The sequence below is a fragment of the Macrobrachium rosenbergii genome, chromosome 13 (genome assembly GCF_040412425.1).
Source record: "Macrobrachium rosenbergii isolate ZJJX-2024 chromosome 13, ASM4041242v1, whole genome shotgun sequence".
Taxonomy (NCBI): domain Eukaryota; kingdom Metazoa; phylum Arthropoda; class Malacostraca; order Decapoda; family Palaemonidae; genus Macrobrachium; species Macrobrachium rosenbergii.
Genome location: NC_089753.1, coordinates 21,958,075 through 21,975,972, shown reverse-complemented (window position 1 = coordinate 21,975,972; position 17,898 = coordinate 21,958,075). Strand labels below are relative to the sequence as shown.

At 36.6% G+C, this 17,898-nt stretch overlaps 1 protein-coding gene across 31 annotated transcripts in view; it reads right to left on the bottom strand.

Moving 5' to 3' along the window:
* LOC136844994 (zinc finger and BTB domain-containing protein 14-like) overlaps positions 1-17,898 on the bottom strand; it is a 256,025-nt gene that overhangs the window by 158,811 nt on the left and 79,316 nt on the right. Inside the window, exon 6 of one of the 31 annotated variants that reach the window (XM_067114550.1) lies at positions 2,729-3,408. The exons of 27 other annotated variants lie outside the window; for them this stretch is intronic. In XM_067114550.1, the coding sequence (XP_066970651.1) occupies positions 3,187-3,408 (222 nt within the window). In that variant the 3' untranslated portion in view covers positions 2,729-3,186. Of the gene's footprint in view, positions 1-2,728; positions 3,409-7,443; positions 7,842-12,800; positions 16,739-17,898 lie in introns of those variants that run through there. 3 more of the 31 variants (XM_067114529.1, XM_067114533.1, XM_067114534.1) reach the window with 3 other exon arrangements.

Here is a 17,898-nt window from a genome sequence, read left to right as displayed (position 1 = left end):
TGGCAAGGTAAAAATTTTAATAATGCATCGTCTCTAAAGTGTAGAAAAGAGAAAAATCTCTTTCCCCTCTTTACTGTGTGCTGAACATCAACTTGAATAAAAACAATGCAATAAAAGGAATAAATAGCAATGATTTGTCTTTAAAAATCGAATTCACTGTACTTTTTCTGTGCAAAAAGTGTACAAATCTCCATGAGTTTTTGTATTTACTGACCATAGGTAAAGGCATTTCTGTCTAAAGCATTTTCCTCAATGTATAATTTTGTTTTTTGTTTTTAAACAAATATAAGAAAGTACAACTATTCTGTTTCAAATGAGACAAAAACCAGCATTACATCATGGAAAAAAATTCATGCGCAATGAAAGTAAATTAACTCTGTTTTAAGTGTTCAGCTAAAACCCAAGGGCATGTTCATTTGCAATGGATATCATAATTTATCTGCATTTAAGAAAGTATTAGTTTATTAGTCAGTCTCTCAAAACAGACAGGCGGTCCCCGACTTATGGGGGGGGGATCCGTTCCAGTGGCGTGCCTTAAGTCAGTGTGTATTATTTAATAGGCACCGTAAGCACCGTTAACGTCGCTTATGGGGCGTTAACTATATGTCTATTCTTGTTGTAAGTGCCATTAACAGCACAATAACTATATACCTATTCTTGTTGTAAGCACCATTAACGGTACCGTAACTGGATACCTATTCTTCTTGTAAGTGCCATTAACAGTGCCGTAACTAGATACCTATTCTTGTTGTAAGCGCCATTTACGGTGCCATAACTAGATACCTATTCTTGTTGTAAGCGCCATTTACGGTGCCATAACTAGATACCTATTCTTGTTGTAAGTGCCATTTACGGTGCCGAAACTAGATACCTATTCTTGTTGTAAGCGCCATTTACGGTGCCGTAACTAGATACCTATTCTTGTAAGCGCCATTAACGGTGCAGAAACTAGATACCTATTCTTGTTGTAAGCGCCATTAACGGTGCAGAAACTAGATACCTATTCTTGTTGTAAGCGCCATTAACGGTGCCGTAACTGGATACCTATTCTTCTTGTAAGCACCATTAACGGCGCCATAACTAGACACTGTACTTGATTTATATAGTTTTTTAAAAGCTTTTCATAATTTATAAGCACATTCAATTCATCATGAGGTAGAGCACAAAAAACTGTTAATTACTGAGATACAGACTAATTTAAGTAAAGCCTACAGTAAGCTATGTCAGATTATAGTATAGCTTATGGCATTTAAGGTCATGGCAATCATTCAAGAAAAAGCACATAATTTGGAGGGTTCTGGGACCCTTACCCTTGTTCACAAGGTTTAGTACTATAATACAGGGTAGCTGACCTATACCTCATCTGCTTGAATTGATTTCTCTATTTCATAGTACTTTTGCTTTTACAGTATTCTTTCATATATACATCAGCTTCCCACTTTAGCCTGTTGTGAAAATTAACCCTTTTAGATTTCAGCCACTAGCAATTTTGCCCGTCACATCTTAATAACAATTCACTTGGAGGGTTTATTTCCAAGTTTTTCCCTTTCTAGCGAAACTGTGTACATCATAGAGGATGCTGTACTCGAACTTTTCTATGGCCAATGAAATTCTACGTTGTCAGAGCTTAAGTGGATGAGAACAGGATGGCAGAATTTTGTCACGTGAATCTGAAAGGGTTGCATTAAGCATATTCGCCTGCCATACTTTGCTACTTTGTGCTGTCCGTTGTTCACAACCCCAAACTTCAATTCATCTTGATAAAATGACATGTAAGGTAGGTCTCCATTAATTGGACTCACTTTCTTTACCTACAGTATCATACACCTAAGAACTTTGTGATTTTCTAAGAAGCTTTCTCAAATTAAGTCTAAGTCAGAGGTCTTCATTCCAGTAGTTTAATTAGCCTGCCTTTATCTAATGGTACAGCACTACCAAGCACACAGACTGGCTTGTATCTATAGTTCCTGATATGCACAGCTCATCAGCTCTGGACTGGCTCTCTTGAATATCTTCTCTTGATAAAGGAATCCACTCCCATTTATTTTACAATACTGGATCTAGTTCAGACGTATTTAAGCAACAAAACTGTTAATTAATTGGTACCTTCAATCACAGCACCAAACAGGAGTACTGTATTAACTTGACCACTATGTTTCCATTGCAGTAATTTTAAAAACTATGCAACTAAGCTCTTGTATCAACTGGGAAATAATGGAATTTGAAATCATTACTGATGGGCCTCTCCTCAGGGAAGTGAACAATTTTTTTTCCAGTTTTTAATACAATCCCATTACATAATCATAAGATGCCTCAGTTCCACGAAATGCTATATCAGAAGGAAGAAGCACCCACACACATGACCAGACCCTCCTTATACTGTATGCTCCTCAGCACCTTGCCTTACTGTGTTTCTCCATGCTACTAAAAAAAATGACAACCCAAACATGGACTCGAGATAAACCCTGGTATGATGATTTCCCGAGAGAGGTACACCATAATAAACATACAAATACTTCACGGAGCTTCAACCAAGAACCCTCGTCTTGGTTTCTCGGACTTTGTGTGGTTATGTTATGGTTTTGTTCTTTACTATACTGTACTATGGTTATGTTCTTTGCTGTATTCTCCTTTTCATGTCACTCATATGCCCACTTAATTTGTTTGAAAACAACAATACTGTACGAGAAGCCAACTCAGTATAATTCCAGGACACTAAAAGAAGAGGTATAATTACATTTTTATTAAGTAAAATCAACAAAAGAACTACAGTACGTAGTTACAAGACCATATATTACAATGATTCATAAATATATAATTCATATGAACTGCAGAGGCATTATACAGTACTGAAATGTTGTGCAGTACTATGAATTTCATGAGCCACACAGTAACTATTTCTTACAGATTTGGAATTAAATTATCTACAGTGAATATAGATGATAAAGTCCTTCCAAACCAAACAATACTTATAACTTATACTGAGGATGTTTCAATAATATGTGGTTTTTAAGAGGAGTTCTCTGAACCGACCGGTAAGGACAAACTGGACATACGAAGGGTTTTTCTCCGGTGTGAAGGCGAACATGAGTTCTTAGAGTGTTTTTGTGGGTAAAACTGGCTTGGCAGTATGGGCATCTATGAGGTCTGTTCCCCGTGTGTGTGTTGATGTGCTCCTTCATCTGGTCAGTGTGAGAGGAAACATGGTTGCAGTAAGGACAAGAATGAATGGTTCCTTCCATGAACAGTCTTGCGGACAGCAGCTAGATGACCGAATTCTGCGGAAAGGGAGGTCATGCTAGAATCTGATGCCAAAGAAAGCTGGCTGCCTGGGGCACTCCTTGCAGATTCGGTCATTTTGTCACTACCATCGCTCATGTCTCCTGCTAGACCGAATAGTGGCTCCACCTGCAGAGGAATTTTTACTTTTACAAAGTGGGTAGTATAAATTTGGTTTTTTCTAGAAAAAGAAAAAAAAAAAAAAAAAAATTTCCCATTAAGACTTAAAAAATTATTTAATCTTTATTTTCTCGACACCAAGAGTTATGTCAAACACGAATGAACCTCGATACATCACCAATAACACTATTCTACCCTTAATAAACAGACTAACTTAAATGTATGGAATTGCTCCATTTCCCTCACAGGAACTTTATTACATAACTTGTCAGACATAAAAAAAAAGTAAATTCCCTCATATGACATAATGGGACAACACCATTCACCATAAGGAACAAATGATAAAACCATATCATTAATGTACTTAAAAAAAAACTGCATTGAAAAATAACCCATGCTTTTTGTGCAACTGACCTTTATACATGCAATAAACTGACATATGCAGGTATATCTTTTAAAACAAAAACTAAGAATGCAAAAGTATTTCTTAGACAGAAATTCCAGTGTTAATAAAGGAGAAAATAAACATGAACTTGCTTGTTGATGACTTGCTCCTCAATTTCTGATGCAACTGTCCCAACCCCAAAGCTGTTCACTTGTACTTTACTACTGGAACACAAACGATCAAATTTGCTTTCAAGCCTCCACCTAGCCAAAGCATGAAAAGACTAACAAAAAGCATTACCCTCACTATTGTATGGCACTAGCAATAATGTCATTTAAATTCACAGCTAGCCTGAATGGTGTAATTACAGCTAAAACAAACACAGCACAGGAGACTGCAGTTACTGAAACAAATTCAGTGCAAGACCCCTAACACAGTAATATAATGGCTGCCATGTTCTTGAATTTGTACATGAAGAAAAAAATGGAAACAACTACAATACCACAAACTCCAAAGATCAATGATCAGCAAAGAACACAACAATATACTGAGAGCTGCTTAAGAGAGGGAGATAAGAACTCTCACGGAAATATCTATAGTATACTCTCTAATATAAAAAAAGCTTTTTGAACTGCAGTATATACAAGCTGAATTACTAGAAAAACAAAAACCTTCTCACTCAAGCCCAATAAATCTCAACTTAAAAGCGTGTTGACAAAATTCTCTAAAGCAATCCATTCAGTGGTTCGTGCTGGTCTGAAGGGCAATGCTAACATTTTTTCATCTTGTAAGGGGCAGTGTAATGACTGATGGTGCTTTACTTCTCTCATTTCCCTATCATGGTCCTCGTGTGTCTCAAAATTTGATGCTCTGTCTTTAAAACTATCAGGTATTCACAGTAAGAGTCTGAAGAATAAGATGAGCAATAAAGACTCTCCATTGTGAACAGAGATATAATAAATGATGACAAAAATAAAATCATACCAAAAATAGTGTTCTGTTCACAGAACAAAATTAAGAACATGCCTTTCACTAACTATAATGATGTGGGACTATGCTGATCAAAAAGGGGGAAAAAAAAAAATGCTCCATATGACAGAACAGAGACATTAAGAGAGGCAAGCTCAATACCAAAAAGAGCAACTTTTTGCAAAAACAGCATTACACCGAAGAGAGCTCAAATATTGTAATTGCTTAACAACTAAATTAAACAACAAAATATTTCATTAATCCTAAAGTGCAAAGCAATTTTTATTTTCTTAATGCCGAAGCTTCGGTCAAACACTTGAGTCAATTATTTAACTGAATTTAAAACAAAACTTTCTATCATCTATTTTGTCTTTACTTACACATTAGCAATCTTCTTCAGATGCCCTTTTTGACTCCAACCCTCTCTATTTATCCAGGTTTCTGAAACTTACACTTTAGCATTGATCCAATACAAAAACATATCCAGACTTTCATATTTACACAGGAAACATTATCCACTCCCATTACTGTTTCTGGCAATCATTTATCTAGATAGACATTTTGTCTTTGTGTCTCCCAATGATGTGTGTTGTCACATGAGTTTTCTGGGTGGCACGGTACGGACAGTAAGGACAAGCAAATGGTTTCTCCCCAGTATGCAATCGAATGTGAGATTTCAGAGTAGACTTCTGGGTAAATGTCAAAGAGCAAAACCCACAACTAAATGGTCTATTTCCAATGTGAGAATTGATATGATCTCGCATATGGGTGGTTCTTTTGCTCGTGTAACTACAATACGGGCAGGTGTGTAGATTGTGTTTCTGACCTGGGAGTAGGCTCACACAGAATATCACCTCTAATGCCTTCCCCTGCACACAGTGGCTCCACCTGCAAGGGAAATTCAGCTTCTCAAGACTAGTGACTGTGATAAATGCAAAATAAAGAGCAAAGGAAATCAACTACTATATAACACTATACCTCCACCCCAATGGAAATATATAATGTATACAAAAAAAATTTTAAGACTTTAAGTTAGCAGGCATTTTGGCAAAATAATTAGAATTGCTACCTTAATAATCCAGGCATTAATACAAAACCTAGTCAAAAGATACTACTGATGAAAAACTAAGTAACAAAATACAGTATATTGGTTAAATTACACGAAAGATGGGCGATGATGAGTGCTGTCCTGTTTCCCTATTGTATCCCTGGTCATTTGTGTTCTCATTATATGCAACTGCTTCTAGAATTGTAAAATAAGAAATTTTTAATCTTTAGTATTTCATAATACTGCATAATATTCAAGGCCAATACTGAAAGTGCAAAAGCTTTTAGGGTGTGTTCATACACAAGACTACTTGCACACAAAGCCAAGAGATGAACTGGCATACTAGGTACTAGGTACTTTTAGTAACATGGAACTACTGCAAAAATGAAGCTTCAATCCAAAGGGTTAGAAGACTTTACCCCAGGGGTAACTGTACAATTTTTACTTCATGGAATATTAGAATAATTTAATAGCCTACATGATGGTATGAGTACCTAATATAATCTTTGTGTTTGCCAGATGAACATGATGAAGGAAAACTGGCAAAGATTTGTGCGATGTTGAAAGCATAAACAGATTACCCAATGTTCACCACTGGTTACTATGACTTATAGGAGTAAGTTACAAAATCTTTGTAACAACACTGACTGTTGGTGTGATACTGCAGCCTCCTGTAAGTCAAGCCATCATGTTGCAAACGGCAGAAAATTTTTATGTAAATTATAGTAATGATGGAAAAAATTAGCAAGTATCACTAGGGATTTTCTTGGATAAAATAACATATGGACACCTCTATATGAAGTAAAGTGAGGCCGGTACTTTGAAGGTGTTAAGTTACGTGAGCATATATTAAGCTAACTGGTTATTCTCTAAGGAAGTTGGAAACCCTAGCAGACACTAACCAGTGGATGATAACTTCAGCACACGGAAAAGTTCCTGTCACAGATTAAGGGCACCTGTTGAGTAATGAAAATCTAATAGTCTTTCAGTGCCTCCATTTTCATAATTTATTAACAATACTTCATAAAGTCTACATAAAAGTTTATTGTCCTTCTATCTTTCCTTTTGATTTGTTTTGAAGCATAGATACATTAGTCTCATGCCCTATAATCCTCACTACTGAATCCAACAATGAGCAACAAGTGCAACATCCTGCTATTCTCTTTACAACCAATTCACTGAGAATCCTGCAAACTCTATCAATTTAAGCTTCAATTAAAATACATTACAAAGATATATTGGCAACTAACAGAGGACTAATCATAACTCAATTCTTTGTCTTTGAATGAGCAATAACAAGCAATGCCCAACACAATAAACACTGATCACAGGCATTAAATCAATTTTACATTCTATAACTTTTTTTTATTGTGTGACAATATTCAACCACAGTCGGTAATATTATTTTCAACATAACATAATCCACAGTGAAGCAATAAAAGGTGCTTCTGTAATAGCAATCAAGAATAATGCACAAAAAATTAAACTAATTCCCCCTATCACTTTACATCTTCTTAACAGGCTGATAACTCTTCCCCCACAAACAACCCCAAAGGACTAGAATCAACATTCAAATAACGATGTATTTTTATCTTATCGACTTTCCCAGGTACACAATGTAATGGTTACTGAAACTACAATGTACATCTTTAACAAGTGTATTTTTATTACCACATCCTTATGTACACTTTACAAAGTTCATCAATCTTTATGTTTTCTCTTTATATGCATAATCAAATGAGCTCTCTGAGCAAAACGAAACTGACAAAACGGGCAAGAAAAAGGTTTTTCTCCAGTGTGGATTCGAATGTGTGTCTTTAAGTTGGACTTCTGGGTAAAAGTTGAAGGGCAATAGGGGCAACTATATGGTCGATTCCCTGTGTGAGAGTTGATGTGGTCTCGCATATGACTAATCTGATAGCTAACATAACTGCAATGTGGGCACTTATAGCACCCTTGTGTTCCAGATCTGCGATGCATGGAGTCAAGTGCCAAAGATACCCCACCTCTTGAATTCTCGCCATCGCTCACTGACTCCACCTGTAGGGGAAATTTCACGTCTACAGACTGGGTTTATATATAACGAGACGGATTACAAAAACTTATCACCTTCTTTATCAAGAGCCTAAAACATTTTTGACTTAAATGGAGACTATGCTTGGGAACTGGACTGAAAATGTCCACTACAATTTTTCATGTAAACATGTCAATGCAGATCTGAATTTTTACATATAAAATGAACACAATTTTAGGACAAATAAATACCATACACCAAATTCCATTTAGTGAAAACTTGACTTGAAGGTTTGTCTGAAGCATAAACTAATGTACTTTGGGTAGACGCCTCTTTAGCGCCTTACTGAAACTGGGAGGCAGTACTGCCTCATATCCAACTGATCTGAAGTCAAACATCATCAGAAAGATCATCTGTACAGTACTGTTGTGGCAAATCTTACACAAAATTAAATCTAGTTTCTCTCATATGACGACACTTTTCCTTGGAGGATATATCTAAGGAGGAGCGAAACTGCTCAAAACTTTGTCTCAACTGCTCTTCCAAACACATGAAAAACAGAAAAATGGTTCTGCCATCTAACAACTGCAAGCATCAGAATGAAATTATAATCCTAAATGACCAAAAACTTTTGGAGACGAAGATATTGGTAATGTAAAGGACTCTTAAAAAAATTAAGATGTCTCTTTTTACCACCATTTCTTTTGATTATGCCAGTGCTCCCTTTATTCAATTCACCCTGAAGATGACAGCCCACAATTTCTTCTTCGGGAATGCAAGTCTCCCTGTGGGATGTGGCAACTAGACTTTTTCTATTTTCTTGTGGTACGCTGACAAGAGACAGAAAGCTCTCGGCTTCACTAAACACTCAGGAAATTAAATACACCTAATGTGATAAGGACCTGACAGTTTTAGCTGGGTTCTTTGGAGATGACCCAAAGATTTCCCAAGGTGACAAACAGAACTGAAGACTATGCATATCTACTCATAATTTGGAATCAGTCATTGTAATGGTCATGTCAGCTGGCTCTCACTCCCTAGAAAGGTTGTGGTCTCAATCTTAGACTCAATCTTTTCACATCTTAATTCTTATAATGTACCAGCATCTACAAAGTAATATAATCTCCACAGCACATTGCATTTGAAAAGGTTTCCTTGAGTATTAGCACTTTTTATTTTATCACACAACTGCATTGCTTCCCTAGTTTGAAAAATCACTGAAACAGCATTCAAACTTTGACTACACTGCATCTCTCTCCCAGTTCTCATTTCCTAAAAAGTAGAAAAGTTAACGCTGTTCAAGTTTCAGTTCTTCACCACCTCAACATACCCATGTCAACATCAGCCAGGTTTGCCCAAACCCACAACACAGATCCCACACTGCAGCAGTAACTGACCATGATACTGAGCTAGTGACCTTTCACTGCCCTGGGAGGCCTGACCTCTCAACACCCAAGAATGACCAGACACTAACCTCTATACTATCAACCTAAACTATAAATTTTTCATATTACAGGCAGTCCCTGGTTACTGGCAGAGGTTCCGTTCCCGACGGAGTGACGATAAGCGAAAATCGCCGATAACCGGAATCAATGATTTTCAGCACTTATTGCCGCTGATAAGCGGTTATCAGCACCTCTCTTAGGTGTGCATCGGCTCCGATAAGTGGATATCAGTGCATGTCAGCGCCGAAAATCTGGTTATCGTTGCTGAAAATCCAGTTATCATTGTCGCTAGACTAGTGCCATAAAACTGGACCGCAGATAACCGGGGACTGCCTTGACATAAGTGAATAGAAAGAAAGTACAGGTAGTCCCCGGTTATCGCGAGGGTTCTGTCCTGACGGAGTGACAAAAACCGAAAATCACCGATAAACAAAAATCAGCAATTTTCGGCGCTGATTGACGCCGAAAATCGCTGCTTTTTGGTTATAGGTGTCTCTGTTAGGTATGTATCAGCACCAATACCCAATTATCGGCACCTGTAAGTGAAAACTGGCTATTTTTGGCGCCAAAAATTGCCAGTTTTCATTGCTAGACAAGCCCGCAAAACTGGATCGCCGATTACTGGGGATTGCCTGTAATTACTCCTGAAACATGAAAAAGACAGTAGTGATACTTCACGAACACAACTTTATAAAAAAGGGCTAGAATACTAAATACAAAAACCATGTCATCAACTTTCATCTCAACATGGATACTAATTTTATCAAGCTGAGATAGATGTAAAATTGATATCATGCCCTTGGCACATAGCTTGTACAGTGCAATGTTAAAATGCAACAGTAAATTTTAACACAAAAAATGTGTTTAATAATACTCATTCATCCACAATACATACAAGCTCCATGTAAGGTACTGTATTGCGTTAAAAAATCTAAATAAGAAAAATGACACTATACAATAAAAAAAAAACCAACCCAACACAAGACAGGATTGTTATAACATGTTTTGGAATTACATTACTTGTACAAATTGTCTCCCACAAAATTTCTTATCAAATAAGATAAAAAATCAACTTGCTTTACTATTACAATCTTGTTTTGCAATTCCTGATTGACTGATGATTGACTTTTGTAGACTCGAGTCACAAACTGTAATGGTTATTCATGTCAAAAAATAATATTCACAAAAATTACCTAAAATAACCTGAAACCCTTGTTAAGAAGTTACATGAATCATTCACTCAAAATAAAAATAAAAAGCTGATTTCCTTTAGATCTGGTAACCACTGAATTCGAGCGTTACTTCAGCAAAAAAAAAAAGTTATATGAAAATAATGGCAAGGAAAATTTGCATTAAAGCATAGCTTACTATGCTGGGCTAATGCTTCAAAATACTTTTATTGGAGAACAAAAATTTCTCTGGGATCATGAAAAAAATAAGGTGCAATGAAATGGGAGTACATGTATCATATGCTCTGTCACTTTCATACCCATGCTAATCATCTTCCTCTGGCATCTCATACAGACACAAGCTACTGTGTACCATAATCACTCTTCCTAGCATTACCCAACTTCCATAATCACAGCCATAGACTTGTAAAACAGTGAAGCTATTAAATATTTAGAGATACAGTCCTGAAGTAACTGACCTTCAAAATTTTGAGACAGAATGAAGACAAAATAAAATACATCATTCATTATTGTGATGCTTTTTAATGTGCTGAATGAGATTGATTTTTTGAGCAGCTCGATATGGACACAATGAACATTTAAAGGGTTTCTCTCCAGTGTGGATTCGAATATGTGTACGCAAATTAGACTTCTGGGTAAAGGTATAAGTGCAGTAAGGGCAACTGTAAGGTCGAGTTCCTGTATGCATATTGATATGGTCTCGCATACGACTTGGATAATCAACATGACTGCAAAAAGGGCAGGTCTGCCACCCCTGTGTTCTAGATCTGCGATGTGTAGAATCAGCCACAGATGCATCACTCCTTGTACCTTCAACAACTTCCCTCACAGACTCCACCTGTAGGGGAAATTTCACATCTAAAGACTGTGAAATAGAAAATGGAATAGTCTACCAAATTCCAACCAAGTTTAATGCAAGAAATTAAATATCTGAATCTGTATCCTACAAACTCTAAAGGAACTCCTTAAATATCTGCAATATTTCCAGTGCTCTGAATCTCACTACTATTTGGACTCCTAATGCAGCTTGACATGTATTGTTCCATATTTCCAACCTTCTTCACAAAAATTCAGTTGATTCATGGAGACAAGAAGCGCAACTGAAATTTCTCGATGGAGGCAGCAGAAATAATAATAGCAAGTTTCACTACACAATTGCTCATATTTGCCAAAGTAATTCAGAAACTATGTTGGCAAGCTTGTAATGCAGTACCTAGATATCACAACACAGTTTCTATGGAAGTTGGTGTCCCTTGAGTAGCATACTGAGCCTGATACTTATGGTCCGGTCCTTTCCTTCAGCCAGAGCTGAGCTGTTCTCTGTCCTGTGTTCCCTCTGTTCTCTTCCCCCTCTACATCACAAAATTTCTGTCCTCCAATTTTTATCTTATTTAAGAATACTCCTTGGACCAGACCGACAAGTCTAGAAATATAACTCAATAGAGTATTCGGTTAACCCACATTAAAACAATGTTATTTAGGAAAAGGTGGTTAAGGTACCATAAGTGGGCCTTGTGAATGGCATAAAGTGATTAAATATTGGTAGCTAAGAATGTAGACAATGTTTTAGGGTTGGATTGTTAAGCTTTACTGGAAGTTTGCAGTCTTGGAAGGATCATGATTGAATAATTGCCTGATTATTTAATAATCATATAACAGATGCACAACTGTGAAACAGACATAAAAGTGTAGGTTTGTATTTTTGTATTCCTGTCTGAGCAAACATAAAATAGAAGACTGACTACATTCACTTCGACACAAAATTTATGTCATACTTGAAAATAAATGTCAGTTCAGTATAATAAGTTCTAAAAGGAAACAGCTGCCTATCACAATAAAACTAGCACAAATTTGATAAAAACTGGATACTGTGAGTGATACAGCATTAAATCACCAAGCAAAATGTATCCAAGAAAAACTTTTCTGAGCTAAAACAGTCTTCCAAGAACAGAAAAAGCTGACAACAGCAACTGAAAATAAAAGACTAAAATAGGAAGGCAGAAAGACTCTGTGCTTTATGGATGATGGCACATCACAGTCATTGCATATACAGTACAACAAATACTGTTACTTAATGAAGTTTTGGACTAAATTTTCATAACAGTTTAAAAGATGTCCATTTGACATACTTCACTTTGAAGTTGGGATAGTTTTCCATATTCTTAGCTAAGACATTAAACCTTAAAATTTTTGTTGTAAGAGTCCTTCTATTAGAATACTGTGTAGTAACTAGAAGTAATCTATTTCTATGATCTACAGCATACAGTACTTCACACATTCCCCAAAAATGAGATACACAAAAGAGAACCCAAGACAAGGAGCACATGGAAAAGGTTACTAAAACTACTAATCCTGATGTACTATATTTGTGCTGCTTAACCTCCACATTCTCGTGGAAAGACAAACCATTACATCTGTTTATGTTTCCTGTTAACATGCCTGATCAGATGAGCTCTCTGAGCAAAACGGTACTGACAAAAGGAACATGAAAATGGTTTTTCTCCAGTGTGGATTCGAATGTGTGTGCTCAAGTTGGACTTCTGAGTAAAAGCTGAAGAGCAGTAGGGACAACTATAAGGTCGGTTTCCTGTGTGCGAGTTGATGTGGTTTTGCATCCGACTGTGATAATCTGCATAGCCACAATGTGGGCATGTCTGCCAAGCTTGTTTTCCGGGTCTGCGATGCGTAGAATCATGAACTCTGGGTACACCACCTCTTCTACCCTCAACTTCATACCCAGACTCCACCTGTAGGGGAAATCGCATGTCTACAAATGGGATCCAGTATCAGATAAAACTGGGTGAGGTTCTTAAATCTGGTGATGATAAAAATTTAATAGGAAAAAAAAAAAAAAAAAATTATCCTTACACTTGTAAAATGGAATGGCAATGATGGCCAGCATGATATGAAGCTGCTCTAAACGAACTTTTCAGTGTGTGAGTTGCGTGTAAAATGAAGAGATCAGTTTATCATAATTATAGTAGACTCTGCAATTAGTGTTCCCCAATTCCCAACACACCCCTTTGTATCTGAATATAAAATTTTTGTAAAGGCTAAGAATACATTATGAAAGCAGAGAAAGTAAATAAACAGAACAGTTTTATAAAAAAAAAACTCCCCCTCCCCAAAATCTCTAAAGCATTATGGACAATGCACAAAGCAAAAATCTATCAAATTAAATTATAGGAATCACGGAATAACTTTCACATTCTTGGAGGGTCCACGGCATAGAAATAATTTCACTACAATCTAAATTTTCTCATCAGGTTTTCCCATTAACAGGTTAGACCTCTTTCGGACTTGCTCCATTCGCCTCTACCGTCTAAGCATTCTTCCTGAATCCCTATTTGGGCCAAGCCCTTGCCTATAACCATTTTCTATCATCTTCTGGGCCTTCTACACTATATCTAGCACTCCGCTAATCACCTGTTCCTCTGCTCTCTTCATTACCTACCCAAACCAAACAGACCTATCTTCCAGCCTTTGATCACCACAACTCTTTTACTTCCCCACAGAGTTACTGTAACAAAGTAGCTGGTATCCCACCCCCCCTCCCCCAAATGGCAAACTGCTAAAGTAGCAGTATAAAATTTTCAAAACATTTCAAGATTTGTGTTTTCAGTGCCAAAACATTCAAATTTGACTGTGAACATACTGACAATGGTGTACAACTTTGTTTTATAAATCAAACTTATCTTCTTGGATCCTTTATCATGTCAGCATTCAATAATAAATATAATACAAGAGGTCATGAAGAAGCTAGTAAAAATATTCAGTAAAAAAGAAGGTACTACGTCAATTGATCTGAAGACAACAATCTTGATGTTTTAGCGAGACTTAACCAATTGACAAAGGTTACACGGATAGCGGTGGCTCAGAGACTTTATGGTAACTATAGTCCATCCAGGAGACACCACGGACTGACCAGCAGCTGTACTATTTACAACTTTGACTTTTAGTCCTATTTTCCATTCACTGGACCTGCCTGTGACATTACATATTTCTATGAAATTCATTTTTGGCATTTTAGCCTTATTTGATATCCAATGTGCCTGACTGACGTTATTAGTCTTGTTGCTTTTGCTTGCACTGCTTTTAATCTTTCTGTCTTTCCTTTGGATGGAGTTCACTATTGGGCACAATACAAATCAGGTCTAACTTGTGCACTGTATATAGTTAGTATTGCCTCTGTTTTCTGGTAATTTTGTTTTCAACTTCTATGCACTGGCTAGAAGGTTGTACATCCCCAGAGATAATGTCTTCTTGATCAATCTTAATAATACCACTATCTCTTTCCCTACCATTGTAGTTCATATTTGGTATTCTTGACTGATCATTACAGACCCATTACATAGCATTATTTTGTGCAAGGGCTCTTCAGTTTGCTCCAGCCTGCTAACTCCTGAGGGACAAACGAACCACTAAAAATTATGTATGTCCAGATCACGTTCTGCCTTCCACTAGGTGTTAATCTTTCCTGCAGCTTTGTTGAATGATGAGAACATTGTTTTTATAACCTAAGTGCATGTCTTTGCATCAAGTTTAAATGATGTCTGCCATTTTACTGACCTGCTTTCTCCAGGTCCTCTCACAACTGTTTTAAAGCTGCAAGTTTATCCTCCCTTTAAACCTATTTTCATGCAGCTCCCATGCTAAGGTTATACTGCTGATAGGAACTATAATATTAACAATGCCAGGTATAGTTAATAAAATCTATTTTGAACTTTAAAGTTTCATTACTAGCATCAGATACTAGTAATCAAACATAAAACTGACACTGCTAGCTTACTTGATACTGTACAATTTTGACTATGAATATGTCCCTTTACACTTATCACAGCACTGCACTTGCTCTTGAAATTACAGGAATCTTGTAAATAAAGTCAAACCTTACAGTACCTGGTACGTTTTGCAATATTTTGTGATTCAACAAGCAATAAATCTTGTAACTGACACACAAGTAAATACTTTAGAAGTTATCAAAAACCAACTTTCACTCATCAGGAGTGGGCAAGGTCCACATAAAGGATGTCAACAAGTAAAGGACAAAACCGCTGAGCAAAAACCAATATAATGTACTACCCGCAACTCCTAAAAATAAAAATCTCAAACCTCAATAGAGTGGTTTTGAAAAAAATAACCATTCACCTGACATCATGATGTTTTACATGAAAACCAGCAAGGTATTGAATCAAACACCAGATGACAGGCAGAATAAGTCAAGAGTAGGATTTAGAATTTACTCAAAAGATTATGGGGATTCTTCACATGACCTGTCAGTTCTAAGGAATTCAGTTGATAAAAATCTAACGATAAAAACTCAATGAATAGTTTTTCTTTTGTAACTCCTCCAAAGATAAAAGAGAACATGGAGTTCGAAATGATGTCTGCCACCTCCTCCAGTGCATGGGCTAGCAAGTTGAACAGCAAATTAGTCTAAGATGATATGCTACAGCCATTTCAGTAAAAGAACACAGGAAGGTAGTGGAGAAACTTTTTACTTTTATTGTGCTTACATCACAGATGTAACCGGTGAACGCAAACTTCACAATGCTTACTTTGTGAGCATTTCATTCCATAATGCCATCTTAAGCACGTTCATTAAGTGTCTGATTGTGTATAGCAATCTGAATAGGTGAGCAAATCTAAGTATAAATGTAAACTGGTACAACTCAACATCAGGTACAAACCAAATTCTTTGCAACTGCCTGAAAGAAATCAAGGACAGTGAAGACTGGATGTAATAAAACCATGTCTAAGAAACTCAAACGAGACAAATCTTGGATTAAATTAAGGTCATCTCAACCTTATCTGAAGAAGTGTTCCATTTCCAAAGGCATCTTTTCAAGGTATATGTAACAATTTCACTATTATCTTATTAACTCTGAACAACTGTACCATAAAACAGACAAGTGAAAAAGATGCCACATAGTATCACTGCAGAATGGATTAGTTCTTGTGAGTCATCATGTGAACATTCAAATTAGACTTTTGACCTGTGCGATACTGACAGAAGGTACAAAAGTAAGGTTTTTCCCCAGTGTGTTTCCTTATGTGTGTCTTCACATTTGTTTTACTTGTAGAACTGTACGGGCAGAATGGACACGAAAAAGGCTTCTCTCCTGTGTGTGTGTAGTAATGCCTTTTCAAATGGCTAACATTTGAAGTTGAGTATGGACATTGTGGACACTTGTGCGACTTTAAAACGTTCTCCATTAGTGAAGGTTGGCTTATCCAAGGGCTGCCATCTGCCTCATCCACTCTTGGACCATCAGTCAGCGCCATCTCCTGAAAGATGGTGATCAATGATTGGTCCCTCGAATTCAACAGAATGCATGAAGATTTTTTTTTTTTTTTTATAGAAATGAGGATGTCAAACAAAATAGAATTGCATACATATGATAAGGAAAATAAAACTGAGCAAAAACTTTCATAATGATAATTTCTCAACATGTCAGAACAAAAAAAAAAAACTTTCAATCTCTTTATATAAGGCTGACCTCTAATCGTTGGCTTTCAAACATGCACAGCCCCATCCTACAATTATAAAAGTTCTATCTTGTAACTCAACCCTCAATTTTGTTACAAGTCATGCATAAATTATAAATGAAGAGAAATATCTTCAGTATATCATGAATATACTTATTCAAAATGCTAATAAATCCTTAATTTTCAAAGTAATTTTCAGCATTTTATAACAAAAGAAAACCTACTTCCTCACATATTCCTCAATTCTCTCACTGATGAAAAAGTCCCGGACCATCTAAGATGAAACCTAAAATAGACAAAGAATGCTCTGTACCATTTCACGAACCGCTGATAGTTTGGATTAGGTAAAACAGATTCAACTCTCCTCAAGAAATTCATCAATGTCTGACAATGCCAGTTGAGCTGAGGGGGCTGTGATATCATCACTGATGCCTAGAAATTAAATCCATTTTATAAGAGACTCTTACTTTGTTCTTGTTGGGAACAAGTTAACAAGTTTTTGGTTTCCTAACTCATCTGTCCAGAAGAAAGGCATATAACACTAAGGTCAGGATTTTAACAATATTGGGAACTTTGTCTCAAAGTTGCTATATACAGCATGCATGATCTTGGTAGGATGGCAGGCATCTTTATTAATATCACTTCAAAAAAGGTATTAGCAGAAGCTCAACTAGAGTACTAATTCACTCCAACGACTGTCAAGTACTTGTGTGGCCTCACTCTACTCATACCAACTGACAATATAAAAATGTATTGTATAGGTGAGGCAGAAACACTCTCACTGGCATAAATACACAGAGAAAGTCAAAATAAGGGGATAATTCCAAAAATGGTTACATACAGTCCCAAGACTTACCAAGCACTAAATTTACTATGAGTTCCCCTATCACAAGTACAACCCCTCACCCCCACCCTGCCTAATTGCAAATCCACTTGTACCTTGGTCTTTCTGTTTCAAT